Source organism: Euleptes europaea, chromosome 6, assembly GCF_029931775.1.
Source record: "Euleptes europaea isolate rEulEur1 chromosome 6, rEulEur1.hap1, whole genome shotgun sequence".
In the NCBI taxonomy this organism is placed as follows: domain Eukaryota; kingdom Metazoa; phylum Chordata; class Lepidosauria; order Squamata; family Sphaerodactylidae; genus Euleptes; species Euleptes europaea.
This window is the reverse complement of record NC_079317.1, coordinates 56,724,493-56,741,051: the sequence shown is the minus strand read 5'-3', so window position 1 is coordinate 56,741,051 and position 16,559 is coordinate 56,724,493. Positions and strand designations below refer to the sequence as shown.

Genomic DNA, 16,559 nt, shown 5'->3' with positions numbered 1-16,559 from the left:
GTACTGGTGAGTATGGCTCCATCTCATCGCCAATATACCTATCCAATATGCAAATAACAACAGTAGGATTCCCAATTCTTTCATCAGAAGGAGAATAAATATTAAATATTTCAGAATTTAGTTTCAGGATTTGGCAATATCATTTCTTGTACTCACAGCCCAGAAATCCAGACTCTCGGAAGAGTAACTAACTTTTCTCCTCCTTCCCAAACTCAAAGATAAAACTAGCAAGTTCATACTTCTAGGTACTATATTTCCTGCTTCTGGCACTTCAAATTAATCTTCAGAGGTAGCACAGCCACTGGCTACCCTGAAGGGGGAAAAGATGCTGACACTACCCTTGGGTTTAATACAAGAGATAGGGCAGGGAGAGAGATAAGGAGGCATTCCTTCACAAGAGCTAATCAAATTAACTCTTCAGTCGTCCACAGCAAACTATGGAAAAGGGATATTAAGTACAGAGAGCAGTTCATGAACTGCAGCTGCCCCAATGAACATAAGAGGAGGTCTGCTGGATCAGACCAGTGGTCCATCCAGACCCACATCCCGTTTCATACAGCAAGCAACCAGTTGCCTTAGAGAGCCAACAAACATCCTTCAAGCTGAAGGACTATATTAAGAGTGAGTGATATCCCAAAAATATTATGTAAGATAGAACCTGATTGTTATAGCTTTGGCTTCAACAGATTTGACTGACTGTCGTATATACTGTTAGGTAAAATGGAAGAGCACCCTGTCAGTCACTCCCCCACTTTACCTGTTATGAGTGGGAAGAAGAATGAAATAAACAGCCATCTGCTTTTAATGCTGACATACACAGGTCACTTCGACTCAATAGGGTCATTGTACTGCTCTGCATTTAAGTGACATTATCTGAGGCTGACATGTTAAGGCAACTTGAGAGTAACTATTTCCTCACATATGTGTACCTAAGGAATACTTAGGCAGCAGGATCAGGGCCCAAGAGAAGCTAATTGTTTTTTATACGGTGGAAACACCATTAAGAGTCACCAGAATGAATATCCCAGCTTTCCTTATCTTGATAGCACTGAACTCCATAATATAGTTTATTAAGCAAATGTGGACTTCTTTCAGCTTATCAGAATGTTAGCTGAAGAAGAAGCTTATGTGCAGACAGACAGCTTACAAACCACAGCAGCAAAAAAGCTTCCTTTAACCCAGTTTCAACAAAGGCCTTGTAAGACCCCTTTAATCAGGAAACCTCGGCTTTACCCACTGTTTTGAAAGTAAAAGACAGTGTTACCGATTTCAGGAGTACAAAGATAATTTCTTTAAAGCTGTTTTCAGAATTCGTTGGTTATTCCTCACGACTTTATACTCTTTCTTTTTCACACTCAAGGCAGCAGTTTTGATGCTGCCAACACAAGATAGACTCTGCATTCCCATGTCCTCAAACTTATAATACTGCGGTTGTTGGCTTGTGGAGGACATTTTGAAGCCAAGAAGACTGCTATGAGGCACTGAACACTAAATGGGGTAAATATATAGGGGGAATCTATTGTAGGACTGCCAGATCCCCCCTGGCCACCGGCGGGGAATGGGGGGGCATAGGGTTGCCAGATCTAGGTTAGGAAACTCCTGGAAATTTGGGGGTGGAGCCTGAGGAGGACAGACACCTCAGTGGGGAAGATGCCATAGAGTCCATCCTCCAAAGCATCCATTTTCTCCAGGGGAACTAATCTCTGGAGATGAGCTGTAATTCCGGTGGATCCTCAGGTCCCATCTGGAGGCTGAAATCCCCAATCCACTGCCAGAGTGACTTAAACATTTTTTTATTCTGCTAACAGAGAAACTCATGAATACTCTCTACCTTAGCTCTACCTACTTAATATAGCTCATTCTCCTGGAACCATAACAACAACATTTTGCCTGCCTCATTGATTTTTATTTTCAAGTTTACAGCCATGACAGCTTTTTAAAGTCTTAATTTAAGTCCTTTAAAAATCATAGTCTGGAAAAGTTTACAGTCCTTTTCATTGGGCCATCACCGTTCTCAGGAGCAGTTGAGTCAATCCCAAATGGCCACATAAATGCTGTGACGTCTTGATACAAAGTGAAGCAGGACAGTAATCCACACACTCTACCTGAATTTATTCTTACGTAACCAGAAACAGGTAAGGCTAATCCAACCCATATATCTATATTGGTTTGAGGAAGGAAAAATAAATCAGATTCATGTAACATGTTGGTCTGGTTACAGCCCACACTCTTTTTGAACTGGTATTAAGGAGTACCAGAGAACTTCACAAAAACAGCTAAACCAATCAATGAGCATCATCTTTGATTGCCAACTAATTCTTCAGAAATGGTCACTATACAGAAATTTGGGGTCTCTACGTATGTTATGCACACAAATATTTGAGTTCATAATCACCCATGTAGTTAAATGCTTCCAGTTGTGCATGGTGTTTGGAATGCCATCTAATAAACATACAAACATTCCAGGTGCGAGAATGACATTTTGGTTTGCCATATTCTTGCACTGTCTCACACATCTGTGCCTCCACTGGAATGTGCTGCTGCTTACCTTCTGCTCCAATAGATACCAATTTGACTCCTTTGCTGGCAATGAAATCAAGAGCTTTGTTCACATTTGAGATTTTATGCACTCGCATTTTGCCTCTTTCTGGTTTAGCCAAACGTTCACCTAGACAGAGAAAAGGAAAAGGAAATAAATGTCATTTCCCCCAAGTCCTGAACTGTTTTGGTACTGAGTACTGTGGAATTATTACAAAGGGGTTAAAACCCCTCAAAGCTACACCACCTGTAGCTTTAAGAAACAAATGCCCTCTGCAATGCCCATTGTAGGAGTTGCTAGGAAACTACAGCAATATTGCCAGCCTTCAAGTCTTGGATTTTATAAGTAAAAGGAGGGGGAGGGGCAGGGCCCTTTCCAAGGTTGTTTTGGCCTTTGAAGGAGGTCTCATTGGGGCCAGGGCCAGCAGCAACCACTGGGTGATCTGATGCCATGCAACTTGCATGACTCACCTAGGCCTGGTTACTTGCTACTACTGAATAGCAGCCTCTCCACAAAAGCCAGTGTGTTGCAGTAGTAAGAGTTTCAGACTAGGATCTGGGAGACCCAGGTTCAAATCAACCCTCAGCCACAAAAGCTCAGCCTAATCTATCTCACAGGGTTGTTATGAGGATAAAACAGAAGAGAGGAAAATGGCGTAAGCTGCTCTGGGTTCTCTAAGAAAAGGTGGAGTATAAATGAAGCAAAGAAATAATAAATATAGCTGAATTTGGGACGTAGGTAGTTTTGCCACCCTGACCTGGATGGCTCAGGCTATATTGATCTCGTCAGATCTCAGAAGCTAAGCAGGGTCAGCCCTGGTTAGTATTTGGATGGGAGACCACCAAGGAATACCAGGATTGCTGTGCAGAGGAAGGCACTGGCAAACCACCTCTGTTAGTCTCTTGCCATGAAAACCCCAAAAGGGGTTGCCATAAGTCGGCTGCGACTTGTAGGCACTTTGCACACACAGGTAGTTTTGCCAGCTCCAGGTTTGAGAAGGGGAGGGACTTCAATGGGGAATAATGCCACCTTCCAAAGGGACAATTTTTTCCAACTGAACTGATCTCTCTCACCTGGAGATAAGTTGTAATAGTGGGGGATCTTCAGCCACCACCTGGAGGCTGGCAACCCTATAGGTATGTTTTCTGGTAGGTAGAAAGGAGAAAAGGAAGTAGGGAAAGGTGAGGACATGTGGGTTGCAAGGAGGAAAAGAGGAAATAGTGGGAAAAGGGTGATATGGGGAAAGTGAGATGCCCCCGCAAGTCCTTGCTGGTTCTCTAACCTGCAACCTGGGGGCAGCTCAGTGGCTAGCACCACACAAGTGGGGCTGGCCCAGGCTGGCGGCCAGCACCACACAACAGGGACACAGTTTTCCTGGGTAGAGGGTGCCAGGTGAAGGGAAGGATGAAAAACTGAATACTGGGGACAGATAAAGGTAAGTTGACTGGTGGATGGAAAGGAGAGAAGAAGGCAAGAAAAGGGGACAGGCTACATGGACTTTCAGGGAAGAGAAAGAGGAAATAATGAGGATGGGGAAATGAGATGCCTCCTGCAGATCCTTGAGGGTCCCTCACTTGTCTTTTTCTAAACATGGTAGCTTTTTAGAAACAGCTAGTATTTGTGTGAGGAGCAAACCCCGCAAGGAGCTCCTACCTGCATCCTGAAGTGCTACAGTATTAGGCGAGCGGTATCATGTGCTTTTCTTTTTTCTGAATGGGGAGATTGGCCCTAACTTTGTATCAACTTGTCTCCTGGTAAAATTAATTTGCAACTCCCTCATGTTGAGCTTTTACTGGGATCCAGCTGAAACAAAACCAACTGCTTGAAATGCTTTGCTTGATTGTCTACATACTGCCTCCCTTATCATTCTGATCTCATATACTGATACATCCCTGCCCATGTCCTTCCCTTGTCTGGTTTCCTCACCCTCTCTCACCTTGCTCCCTCAAACAGCTATGTCCTTAATCTCTGGCTCCTCCTTATGTCTCAGCTGTCTCCCAGAACACCTACATTATTGCACTTCATTCTCATCCCTCCTCAAAACCCATCTTTACCATGAACCCTTTCGCAAAACCCCTCAGTTTTCCCCTTACCTGCTAAAACTACGGCTAAGTACATAGAACTGAAATAAAAACATATTCTTCCCCTGTTTGTAGCCACCTCCACCCCCTTCTTCTCCCTAGGTTGTTTCTTGGGTATCACATTTTAGACTGCACGCTCCTTGGTGCAAGACCCCGTCTTCTTGTACTTTCTAAAATGCCCTGCACATTATAATGGTGCCATAGCAGTAACAAACAAAAATAATAGAAACTACAAAAATACAGAGATCGCTTGTAATAAAAATTACGAGAGTGGGGTAAGAGCTCCACTATACTGAGGACTGCTTCTCACAGGATTTTTAATGTGTGAGAAGCATATGCATAAGTGTACTGTTGGGTTGTTGTTGTTGTTTTGCCATGTTCTACGGCACAAGAGAGTCCTATGCCCAAGACCCATCAGTAAAAGTATAGAATAGTTATAAGTGTTTATTTTCAGGGGAAGGGGGCACCATTACATTGGATTCCCTTGCACTGCAAGGGTGTCTCTGTCCACATCCATCCTTGCTTTCCCTTCTGTTCCTTACCCTCTCGAAACACTACATGTCCAGCCTCTACAGTTGCCGTTTACTTTGAACTGCTGCCAAAGGCAACTAAAACCAAAGCGGAGAGAGAGAGACAACAACAGCCCCATTCAACTTCTGACAAACCCCTATTGACTCCCTTTCTGCAGCCATGGCATTATTCTCCACACAATGCCCACAACAAAGTGGGTGCTTGTCCTACACTTTCAAAAGGGATCACAGACACAAGTCAAGGGTACATCTGTGAACCCATATTGCTAAATGGGGAAGAGCTTTCCACGCTGGTTTTTGTACAAGAAAGGGGGAGTTATACAGAAAAAGGGGGGAGACACACAATATAATGCCAGACATTCAGGAAAGCATTTCTCTAAAATGCTTCAGTGTATAAACTCCGCAGAGAGAGCAAGAGGTGAAGGGTAGGATACAAAAAATACAACACCAACAAATGGGGAGGAGGGGGGCAGGCACAGACTGGTGTACTTTAAAGTGAAACACCCTGGAGACATCCTCCCTTCAATCATTCACCCTCCTCCTATCATGGTGTGTACACCACTTCCTCCGAGCTTTCCTCAACTTCCCTGTGCATGAGTGAGCACTTCGCTAACAGGATAAACAAGACAAAAATAAAGAACACAAGGGACTCCCCGCAGCTAGTTGCTGGCAGCCATTAGAGCACACGTTACACATCTTGAACTTTTCCAGCCCTTTGAACCCTGAGCCGTTTGGATCAGTGTGGAAAGAAGAACCGCCGATATATCCGGTTTTCCCCAAGGTCTTTCGTTGTTTTGAAGAGAAACAAAACCGAAATCTCCACAGGGCAATAACACAAGGTATAGGGGGCTCCCTAAGGAAATTGCTGGGGGGGCGTGCAAGCTCCTCACTTGCCTGCTCCTCAAGCTAAACTATTTCTTGTGTGTGCTACTGGGGCAAGAAGTACTGACACATAACTCATGCCCTGCCAGCAGGGCAAATATTGCATTAGGCACAGCATACACTCTGCTTCTTGTGTGCTGATTGGTGGCATCAGGCACCAGAGGGAGATCTCTTTAATTTCTATTTTTTGCATCTTTGGGAGCAGAGGAGGAAGCTGAGAAGAGCCTGCCAGCATGCCAGTAGCAGCTGAGTGTCACCTGGGCTGACTTTGCTTTGTCCTCTGTCTGCAGGAACTAAAGCCAATAATGGCCAGAGGCAGGACAGGGAAGGCAGGAACCGAAGGGTTCTTGCTCGCGTCCCTCAGCTCTTATCCAGTGGTTTTGCAGCCTAGGGCCTATGATAGCCAGCCCATCACCTAAGGTTTGTTTGAGGTTTTGTTTTTGAGTGATATTGTGTAAATTGGTTGTGTGGAAATTTGAGTAACACACTTTGGGTCATTTAAAGGAAAAAAGTGGCAGAAAGGAAAGAAAACCTTGTGAGACTTGCCACAAAGGGATATGGCTACACATCTTTGCTACCCATTCATTGCTTTCAGGAAAGCATGAAGCCCTGGTTTCTGCACTTCAGTAGACTTACTAGGTTGGAATTTCCAAAAATGTTTAACCATTGTATAAACACCTGCCTTACCCGATATAACTTCCAGGAGTAACATAAGTTTAAGGCCATCCCGGAAATCTTCTTCTATGTTCTCAATCTGTGTGCCAGCTTTCCGGAGATGAGAGTTGCACCAGGCTGTAAATGTCTGGAAAAAAGACAGAAGAAAAAGAAAATGGAATAATTAGTTTCCTAAGAGAAAAACAAACTGTAATATAGCACTGATGCTCTGAATTACTGAGTTAGTGTCATGATAGTTTTCAGTTTTTCACATATTCATTCCATAGGGCAGGAGAGTCAGCATCTGGAGACAAAGAGACTGCTGAAAAGCAATATGTAAGAGAGTACAAGTTATTTAAGTGAAAGACTCTTCAGTCACTTTGCCCTGTAGTCGTCATTAAGGGGTAATTACAGAAAGATTCCTGTATTTACTGCTTCAACCAGCTTCTTTCCATAGACGGAACATGCTTGTTACAATTAGGGTTGCCTCATCCAAATCAGTCTCCCATGCAATTTTGTCCACACTTCATGCCTCAATAGCTGAGATTAATCCAAGCAACCAAAATTAGCTTCTCTGAATAGGTTTGTGGAGATGAACTGTGCTCTACTTGCCCCTCTTCCTAGCCCACTTTAAAAAGAGCTCCTGTCTTGTTCTAATGGCATTTCCCGTATATGATGATAGCAGGGGCCACAGATTTCTTGCTCTATTCCTATTTCTAATGCTAATGCCGGATTCATGTTCCAGTCTACAGAGAGTTGCACAAAGCAGCAGTCTGTGTGTGCATGACTCCACACGCAAGGACCTATGCATGCTTGGATGTGGAACAAATGATGAGTGCCAAGATTAAGAAGCCAGAAGTCAGCATAAGTTTAGTTTGCGAAACAGTGCTCTATTGGACAAAAGTAGAATTAGAACATTGACAGATGTGCTCTCGTTTGAAGAGGCATAGTATACTTGGCAGGTTCAGTCAATGTATGTTTAGCACATGGCGTGATGAGCACATGCATTCGGAAATGCTCTTTCTCTCATACACAAACATTAACACAACTGTTGGGCAACATGTTTACCACACTTCAGTTCTAGAAATAAGACAATTGAGTTGTCCTGGGGGGAAAGCCATCAATTTATGAAGCCAGTCATCAAGCCAAGGTTCCACACAAAGAATGGTTTTGAAGAGTAGTGAGAGAGTTGTTACTTATTACAGTTAATACAGGTGGAAGTCCATCTCATCAGATGCAACTTTTTAAAAGACAGAAAAAGTACCATGAAATGCAAAAAGAAGCATTTACTTTGGCAGCTCTGTAACTGGCTCTTAATTAGGAGAACTATGAATGGACTCAAATTAGGGCTTTGTGCCTGTGATTAGTATTAACCTCAAAATGTGCCATGAGATTAGACAAGACCACATAATGTTAAGCTAGGATTTCCCCTCAGAAACAGAACAACACATTTACCATACCTACTGATAATAAAAGCATCTTATATAGCTACTGCAACATTCTGTGGCCCACCTGTGCATACATGAAGACTGCATTTGCCCATCTGTAATAAGGACAGGAGCCCTGTGGCGCAGAGTGTTAAGCTGCAGTACTGCAGTCAAAAGCTCTGCTCACGACCTGAGTTCGATCCCGACAGAAGTTGGTTTCAGGTAGCCAGCTCGAAGTTGACTCAGCCTTCCATCCTTCCGAGGTCGGTAAAATTAGTACCCAGCTTGCTGGGGGTAAAGGGAAGATGACTGGAGAAGGCACTGGCAAACCACCCCGCAAACAAAGTCTGCCTAGAAAATGTCGGGATGTGACGTCACCCCATGGGTCAGGAATGACCCGGTGCTTGCACAGGGGATCTTTACCTTTTAATAAGGATGGAACAGAAAGGACAGATAATGCAAACTCCATGGCTTGCAGAGTTTCCAGAGTGTGTCAAGTTTGTGTTTTTGTAACATGATCATCCATGTCTGTCCACCACTATTTTGCCCAATTTACAACAGATTAAGTTAATACAGACAAACCACGATTGCAACTCTGTATCCAAACAAGATCAAAATTTATACTAGAAGAATGAATGAAGTCACTAGCTTATTAGAATTTGCTCACTTATTTGTAACGTTATCTGACACATTAAGTCCACTAAAAATTAAAACAGATTCCTTAGTTATACCTGACTAAGCTGGCAGATGATAGGCATGTGCCTCATAAAAAGGAATAATACAAAAATAGCCCCCTTTAAAGTTTGCTGTAGAGGCAACAAATTGTTCCAGCTGTGAAAGCCGAAAGTTTCTTTTGTCATATGAAGCACAACTCCATTAGCACTTGAGGTTTCTAAATAGAGTGGTCGATTGAATGGTCAAACGGAGTCAATCGACCATAGTCAGCAATGCCAAATATATTACAGCAAACCAAGAGTGTTCTGCTTGATTTTACGGTGGGCTTTATGTCTCATTTATTTCACATTGCCAGCTGTTATAAAGGGCACGAATAATTGCGCTTTGCACATGGATGCACATGCTCTAACCAGTCCTTCCCAAATCTCTTATATCTGCGGACAGATGCTCCCTCTCCCCTCTTGGAGTTTGGCAGCTTCCTTTCCACTTCCCTCACTTACTAGCTCATGCAGCAGCAGAAGAGCTATCTTGCCCTAAGGAGTTGACTGTGCCCTTACTACTGTGTTTGCATTTGGGGAGGCTCTTCTGCTTCATTATGTAAATTTAACTCAGACTCAGACATACCTCTCTTGTAAAACTGCACCTAGCCATCTTCGATTATGAAATGGAGTATGACTGAAAAAAACACTGAGAAGTGAAAAATGGAAACTAAGGTTAACAGAGGGCTACATGCTGTGCCACAGTCCCTGTGCCCACTATGAGTGGCAATGCTTTTGGTAGCAGAATTGACTTGACTGAAGCAACATTTAGTACTCTGGCTTCACATGGAATTGTTGCCAGCTCCTCTTTCATCTGCACACCCTCCCTCCCGGCCCGGATGGATGTACTGCCAGAATGACACCGTGTGCAAGTCCCACAAGGCACACAGCAGAACATGGGGAGCACTGCCCTGTTCTGAGTCTAACAGGGAAGCAGGCAGCAGTGAACACAGCAGAAGATCCTGGGACAAAGTCCACAGCAATGCTTCCACAGAAGCCTCTCTGGGAGAAATCAGGGTGTGGCAACACAAGGACAGCAATTAAGCCATGCCAGGCAAGAAAGGAAAGATGCCAGTTCTTGTATTGTCTTTTACATGAGATGCAATCACCATTAACACAATTTGGACATTTAGTGCCCTGTGACAGTCTGGAACCATCGATTCAAAGCTTCCCATTGTCCCCAAAACTCCTGCCCAATACATGACTTACCTTAATATCTTCAGCTTTTGTAATCCTAAATAAAAAAACTCCCTCCCTGATGCCATTTAGTTAGTTCTATAGTTTTCTCCTGATTACTCACAGCCACCTCTTTAGGTCAAAGATCCTGGTTTACTGTGCCCTACACAAACTTGCAAGCTAATTCCCCATGTTAATCTGAATGTATGTTCATGTGTTTGTGGGGGTGTGGTAACATAATCACAGGTCCCATTCTTTAGCACACTACTATAACATTTCACATAACAACATTATAATGATCATGTTGTTCCCTCCCTCCCAACAATTCCCCTCTAAATTGTATCTAACGATAGTCAGCAACATTAAGCAACCAGTACGTGCTGCCGTGCTTTCTATGGGAAAGAACATAAAGGAGGGATTTTTTGAAAGGGGAAAAGTCCATTACGAACATAAGAAAGGCCCTGCTGGATCAGACCAAGGCCCATCAAGTCCAGCAGTCTGTTCACACAGTGGCCAACCAGGGGCCTCTAGGAAGCCACAAACAAGACTAACAGCAGCACCATCCTGCCTGTGTTCCACCGCACCCAAAATAATTGGCATGATCCTCTGATACTAGAGAGAATAGGTATGTAGCATGACTAGTATCCATTCTAACTAATAGCCATGAATACTCTCTCCTCCATGAATATGTCCACTCCCCTCTTAAAGCCCTCCAAACTGGCAGCCATCACCACATCCTGGGGCAGGGAGTTCCACAATTTAACTATGCGTTGTGTGAAAAAATACTTCCTTTTATCTGTTTTGAATCTCTCGCCCTCCAGCTTTAGCAGATGACCCCATGTTCTAGTATTATGGGAGAGGGAGAAAAACTTCTCCCTGTCCACTCTCCCCAAACCATGCATAATTTTATAGACTTCTATCATGTCTCCCCTTAGCCGCCTTCTTTCCAAGCTAAACAGCCCTAAGCATCCTAACCGCTCCCCATAGGACAGTTGTTCCAGTCCCCTAATCATTTTGGTTGCTCTTTTCTGCATTGAAAGATGCAGAGTCACTTACTTTAGAAATACAAACTGGGGGACAGGAAAAGGTGACCAGGGGAATAAAAACACCTGCATTTCCTAAAATTCTTGGAGCAGAGAGCATGTCGGTAGGAATAACAACAAATGGTTCAGCTATGAAATACATCACTTTGCTTTATGTGCCTCTTGGTGAGATTTTGCATTGTGTCCCACACCATTTGCCTTTGAATGCAACTGACTGGAAATGAAATACAAGCTATTCCATCATCTTGGCAGAACCTGAAACTGCCTCCACTAGCCCACAGTGGCTGAAGAAAAAGAAGAGTTGGTTTTTATACCCTGCTTTTCTCTACCTTACGAAGTCTCAAAGGGGCTTACAATCACAATCTTTTCATCTCCCCACAACAGGCACCTTGTGAGGTAAGTGGAGCTGAGAGAGTTCTGACAGAACGGTGACTGGCCCAAGGTCACCCAGCAGGCTTTATGTGGAGGAGTGGGGAATCAAACCCGGTTCTCCAGATTAGAGTCCGCCACTCTTAACCACTACATCATGCTGGCCCTCTCTATGACAACGAGACTGTAGCCATGGGTCCCTGGCATTGCGTTAATTCTCCTTCACTGCATCCTGCCTCAGAACACTGTGTCTTTGAATCAAGTGCTTATCTCTGTTGGGTTGAAAAAACAAGGGAAATGTTTTGTAATCGCACAATGGGCCTCCAACTATGTTTCACTCCCATCTACCCATAACAAGTTCAATCAGAACAGCAAATGCAAAGCAAGTATCTCCTTGAGGCTCCACAAATCACAAGCAGAACCATAATAGGAAACCATTCCAGGCAAGTTTCTGCCTCCAGGAAGACTGCAGCCCTGCCAACTGAACAGCAAGCTTTCGCTCTTACAAAGTAAATGCCATTCTGAGATGTATTACCAGATACATGACAGAGTCTGTTCCAAGTGCAAAAGTGAACCAGTTAGAGCTTTCTCAAAGTGCCTACTATGGAAGCAAATAAGAAAACCGCCAAAGATGGAAAGCATCTATAGGGCTGAAGCACAGTGCGGATGGCCTGTGGCACCCGCCTGGGAGCCATCACCTGCTCAGGAAACCCTCATAGATGTACACCAGATTGGTGTCTTACAAAAGCCAAGTACAACACTGGCCACATGAACACATGAAGCTACCTTATACTGAATCAGACCATCGGTCCATCAAAGTCAGTACTGTCTACTCAGACCGGCAGCGGCTCTCCAGAGTCTCAGGCAGAGGTCTTCCACATCACCTACTTGCCCTTTTACTGGAGGTGCCAGGGACTGAACCTGGGACCTTCTGCATGCCTAGCAGATACTCTACCTCTGAGCCACAGCCCCTTCTTTTTGGAATTCCCTTCTTTGGGAGGCTCACTTAGCTACCTTGCTGGCCTCCTTTACAAGGAAACTAAAGATAGTTGTTTTATACTGATTACCTTTTGTAGCTTTGGGTGAGGTAAGGTTTTACTGGCATGTAAAGCAGTCGAAAATTCAATATGAAAATGGTATACAAATTCAGCTAATAAACAATAAGAAGGAAGTCCTATCAATCTGCCTTGAATAGAATGACCTTCCTCAGGCTCCGGCTGGCCTCTAGCACAGCTCTTCCATTGGCCTGACAGCTCATGTCTTTATCAGTGTCTATTGTGCAGGACACAATGGTAGGGAGCAGTTGACTCGGGGTCTGTCCTTGAAAGGCAGGCTGTTGCCCTGAATATATACACTAATGTCTCATTCTAATATCTTAACATTCAGCACAGTTATCAAACAGAATGCCAGTTATGTTAAACTAAATGTTAACACTTCACTCAACCAACATATACAATGAAAAATTAAGTGTAACTAACAGCATGTGAGCCCTGACCGGGATGGCCCAGGCTAGCCTGATCTCGTCAGATCTCAGAAGCTAAGCAGGGTCAGCCCTGGTTAGTATTTGGATGGGAGACCACCAAGGAATACCAGGGTTGCTGTGCAGAGGAAGGCACTGGCAAACCACCTCTGTTAGTCTCTTGCCATGAAAACCGCAAAAGGGGTCGCCATAAATCGGCTGCGATTTGACAGCACTTTACACACTCACACAACATTGTGAATATATAAGGCAACTGATTGCATGATGAATCTTTCAGTCACAGAAGCACATCAGAATGCAATCAATGTCAAGCCCTTGGCTTTTAAACTGGCAATTTAAAATTATATATATATTATATAATATTATAATACAATATAATACTGACTGATATATATTATAAAATTATATATATCAGTCAAACAAAGACATATGGAATTGTTCTAGTATACTTGCTTATAGGAAGCTTAGTTAATATCATATTTATATATATATATATATATACACACACACACACACATATACACATGATATTAACTAAGCTTCCTATATTTCCTGAGCAAGCAAGTATACTAGAACAATTCCATACGTCTTTGTTTGCAACTAAATAGAACTCTCATACTACCCTAGGATTATAATCCAACTTTCATAAAAAAAAACTTTCATAATTCAGATTGCATTCCTTTTGCACTGCACAATTATATCTGCTTTGGAAGGGATGTGGGCAATTGTGAAATTAATGGATTTCTGAAGGACACTAAACAAGGTCACTTACTTTTTGGCGCCTAGAAGTTTTCACTATGTCAATCAGGGGAGACATAAATAGAATTTAAGAAGGAAACATACTGCTGAGCTCAAGTGGGTACAGTGGATAAAACAGAAGTACAAAATTACTCAAGATAAAGGCAGGGGAGGATCCTGATGAAATACAGGATGGAGGATTCCTACTGCCTATGATGACTTGCTGGTTTCTAGGTAAAGAGGGAGGCCTCATTAGTCTCATATAAATAGTGCTTGACCTTCAGAAGTCAGACATTTTCACTCTGGCTCTTCTTTTACATAAAAAAGCAAACTAACTCAATGACCAGGATCAAAAAATTAATCCACGGATGCCACAGTATGACCAGTAGAATTTTTTTCGTTTGGTGATTTGAACAGCAGGTCACCATGCCAAACCATGAAATGCTTTGGAAACATTTCTGTGTCGCCTTTCCACCCAGTTCAGAGTCCCCAGAGTTCCCACAATTTCAAAAGTGGTTCACTGTGTAGCACAAAGTGCTGCTGTTTGAGAAACCCATAGAGACCTTGGTACAGTTGCCAGGTCCCTCTTCACCACCGGTGGGAGGTTTTTGGGGCGGAGCCTGAGGAGGGTGGGGTTTGGGGAGGGGAGGGACTTCAATGCCATAGAGTCCAATTGCCAAAGCGGCCATTTTCTCCAGGTGAACTGATCTCTATTGGCTGGCGATCAGCTGTTATAGCAGATCTCCAGCTAGTACCTGGAGGCTGGCAACCCTAGGCCTTGGATACACAAAACTAGTTGTGCAGGCCTTTGAACCCTGACTGGTTTGTCTAATAACCTCAGACTCAGATTACAAAAGAAGGCCTAAACATGTTTGTGGGTATTAAAGTAAGATTTCATTGCAAACCTAGTCATTTTCAGAGACACTTGATAGAAGTTAAATGTAAAAAAATGGGTATCTAATATAAATTTTAAAAACCATTATGGGTTGTTTTATGGATAGTTTTATGCTGTTTTTATATCCCGTGGCTTGTTTGTTTTAAATTGATAGTGTATTATTTTAATTATAAGCAGCCTTGAGCAGGACTCTGGAGAGGCTGCATAAAAATCTCCTAAATAAATAAACCATCACTATACTCTTTATTCATCCTTCCATGAGTCAAAAGCATTCTAAACAGAGTACCTACCCCATCCTAATGTGTAATACAATTTACCTTGGGTCTTGACATCAATTTATCTGCCTACACTACATATTATTTGCTGACATTGACTTGGATAGGCAAATGCTTAGTATAATGCATCACAAAACATGAGGCAGGGGTGGGGCTTGACATCAGGTTGCTGGTTTTGGCAGCTGGTCCATGTTTCTCAAAGTGGACAGTTGTGCCTTTAGTCCCACCATTTCCCTAAAATTATCCTCTCCACAACAATATTCAAATATCAAGGAAGATGCAGTAAATACGTGTTTTGTTTTGCAAAAAGCCGCTGTAATTTCTCCACTAGCAGACCAACGTGCCACATTAGGGAGCAACTCTTAAGAGCACACCACAGCAGAAAAACAAAACACCGAAGTCATAACTCACTTGTGGCCTTCAACAGTTTTTGCAATCTAAATGTCGAAGTCAGTCATACAAATGCCAGATATTAAGAAAGCCCAATAGGCGGTCTGGCCTCTTATTGCTTTCAAAAGGACATTGTCAGTTTAACTGACCTTTTTGTTTACTCTTTTACAGCCCATTCCTGAAGGGGTGGGCAGATCCGCGGCAGCCAGGAGTGACACGGCAGCAACAACACCTCAGAGGCTTCCCAGTAGGGTTGCCAGGTCCCTCTTCGCAACCAGCGGGAGATTTTGGGGGCGCAGCCTGAAGAGGGAGGGGTTTGGGGAGGGGAGGGTCTTCAATGCCATAGAGTTCAATTGCCAAAGTGGCCATTTTTCTTCAGGTGATCTGATCTGTATCGGCTGGAGATCAGTTGAGTTAGCAGGAGATCTTCTGCCACTACCTGGCAGTTGGCAACCCTACTTCCCAGCCACCGCAGAGGCAAAAAAAAGAAGTTTATTAAAAAAAAAAAAAGTGGAAATCCCCCATTGCCTCCAACGGGGTTGCAGCACAAGGGAACTTTCTGGGACGAAAGGGGAGAGGAAGTTGCCTAACAGCAGCTCCTACCCCGGGAATGCCCCCCCACACACACCAGCACGGGCTTTCCCAGAAGGGAAAGCCCTGCTGGTGTGGCTGCGAAAGCCCTGCTGGTGTGGCTGAAGGGGCTGTTGGTACCTGGACGCAGGCGTGTTTGCCCCCGTGTCAGTGTATGTGACACCCAGGTGAAGGAGTTTCACCCCCTCTTCAGGAATTGGCTCTCAGTCCCTTTGACTCCTCAGTATCTTGTCACTCACTATCACTTCCTTGAACATTTTAGTCTAAGCTTCAGATCACTGTAGAGAAGCCACCATATTTGGAAAGCAAATAATCACTTGGCAATCTTGCATTTAAAAAATGTTATCAGGCCAGAAGGGCCAGTTCAAGAGAGCAATGTAAAACAGACTGCATATTTTTCGGTGGAGTAGGAATTAAGAAATGTAAAATAAGACAGGGAAGGGTGATCGTTCAGTAATATTGCACATGGATTTACTTGTGCACGGTTGCAAGTTCAGACGCTGGCAGCTCTGGTTAAAAGGTCTCACTTGCAGAATTGGTCACTACTATACCAAATCTTGGTCAGCCACATTCTAAAGTACAGAGAAAGTAGCTTGAACACACATTCTGTGCTCTGACAACAAATGCTTCGGGAATGCAGCCGATGAGGGGTTCAAATCAGTGATTAACTAGTTTGCGTTTCGTGAGAAATAGTGAGAAGACTTGAGTGAGAAATATTTTTTGCCTTCTCACCATAAGCTTAAAATGTCAAGAAAATAAAGACTTGGTGGGGGCAT

General features: G+C 43.5%; 1 protein-coding gene across 4 annotated transcripts in view; it reads right to left on the bottom strand.

Moving 5' to 3' along the window:
• Window positions 1-16,559, bottom strand: part of ACTN1 (actinin alpha 1) — a 96,839-nt gene that overhangs the window by 42,698 nt on the left and 37,582 nt on the right. For all 4 annotated transcript variants that reach the window (XM_056851410.1, XM_056851408.1, XM_056851409.1 and 1 more), the window contains exons 2-3: window positions 6,720-6,834; window positions 2,549-2,668 (exon numbers count right to left, since the gene is read on the bottom strand). In XM_056851410.1, the coding sequence (XP_056707388.1) occupies window positions 2,549-2,668; window positions 6,720-6,834 (235 nt within the window). The remainder of the gene's footprint in view (window positions 1-2,548; window positions 2,669-6,719; window positions 6,835-16,559) is intronic.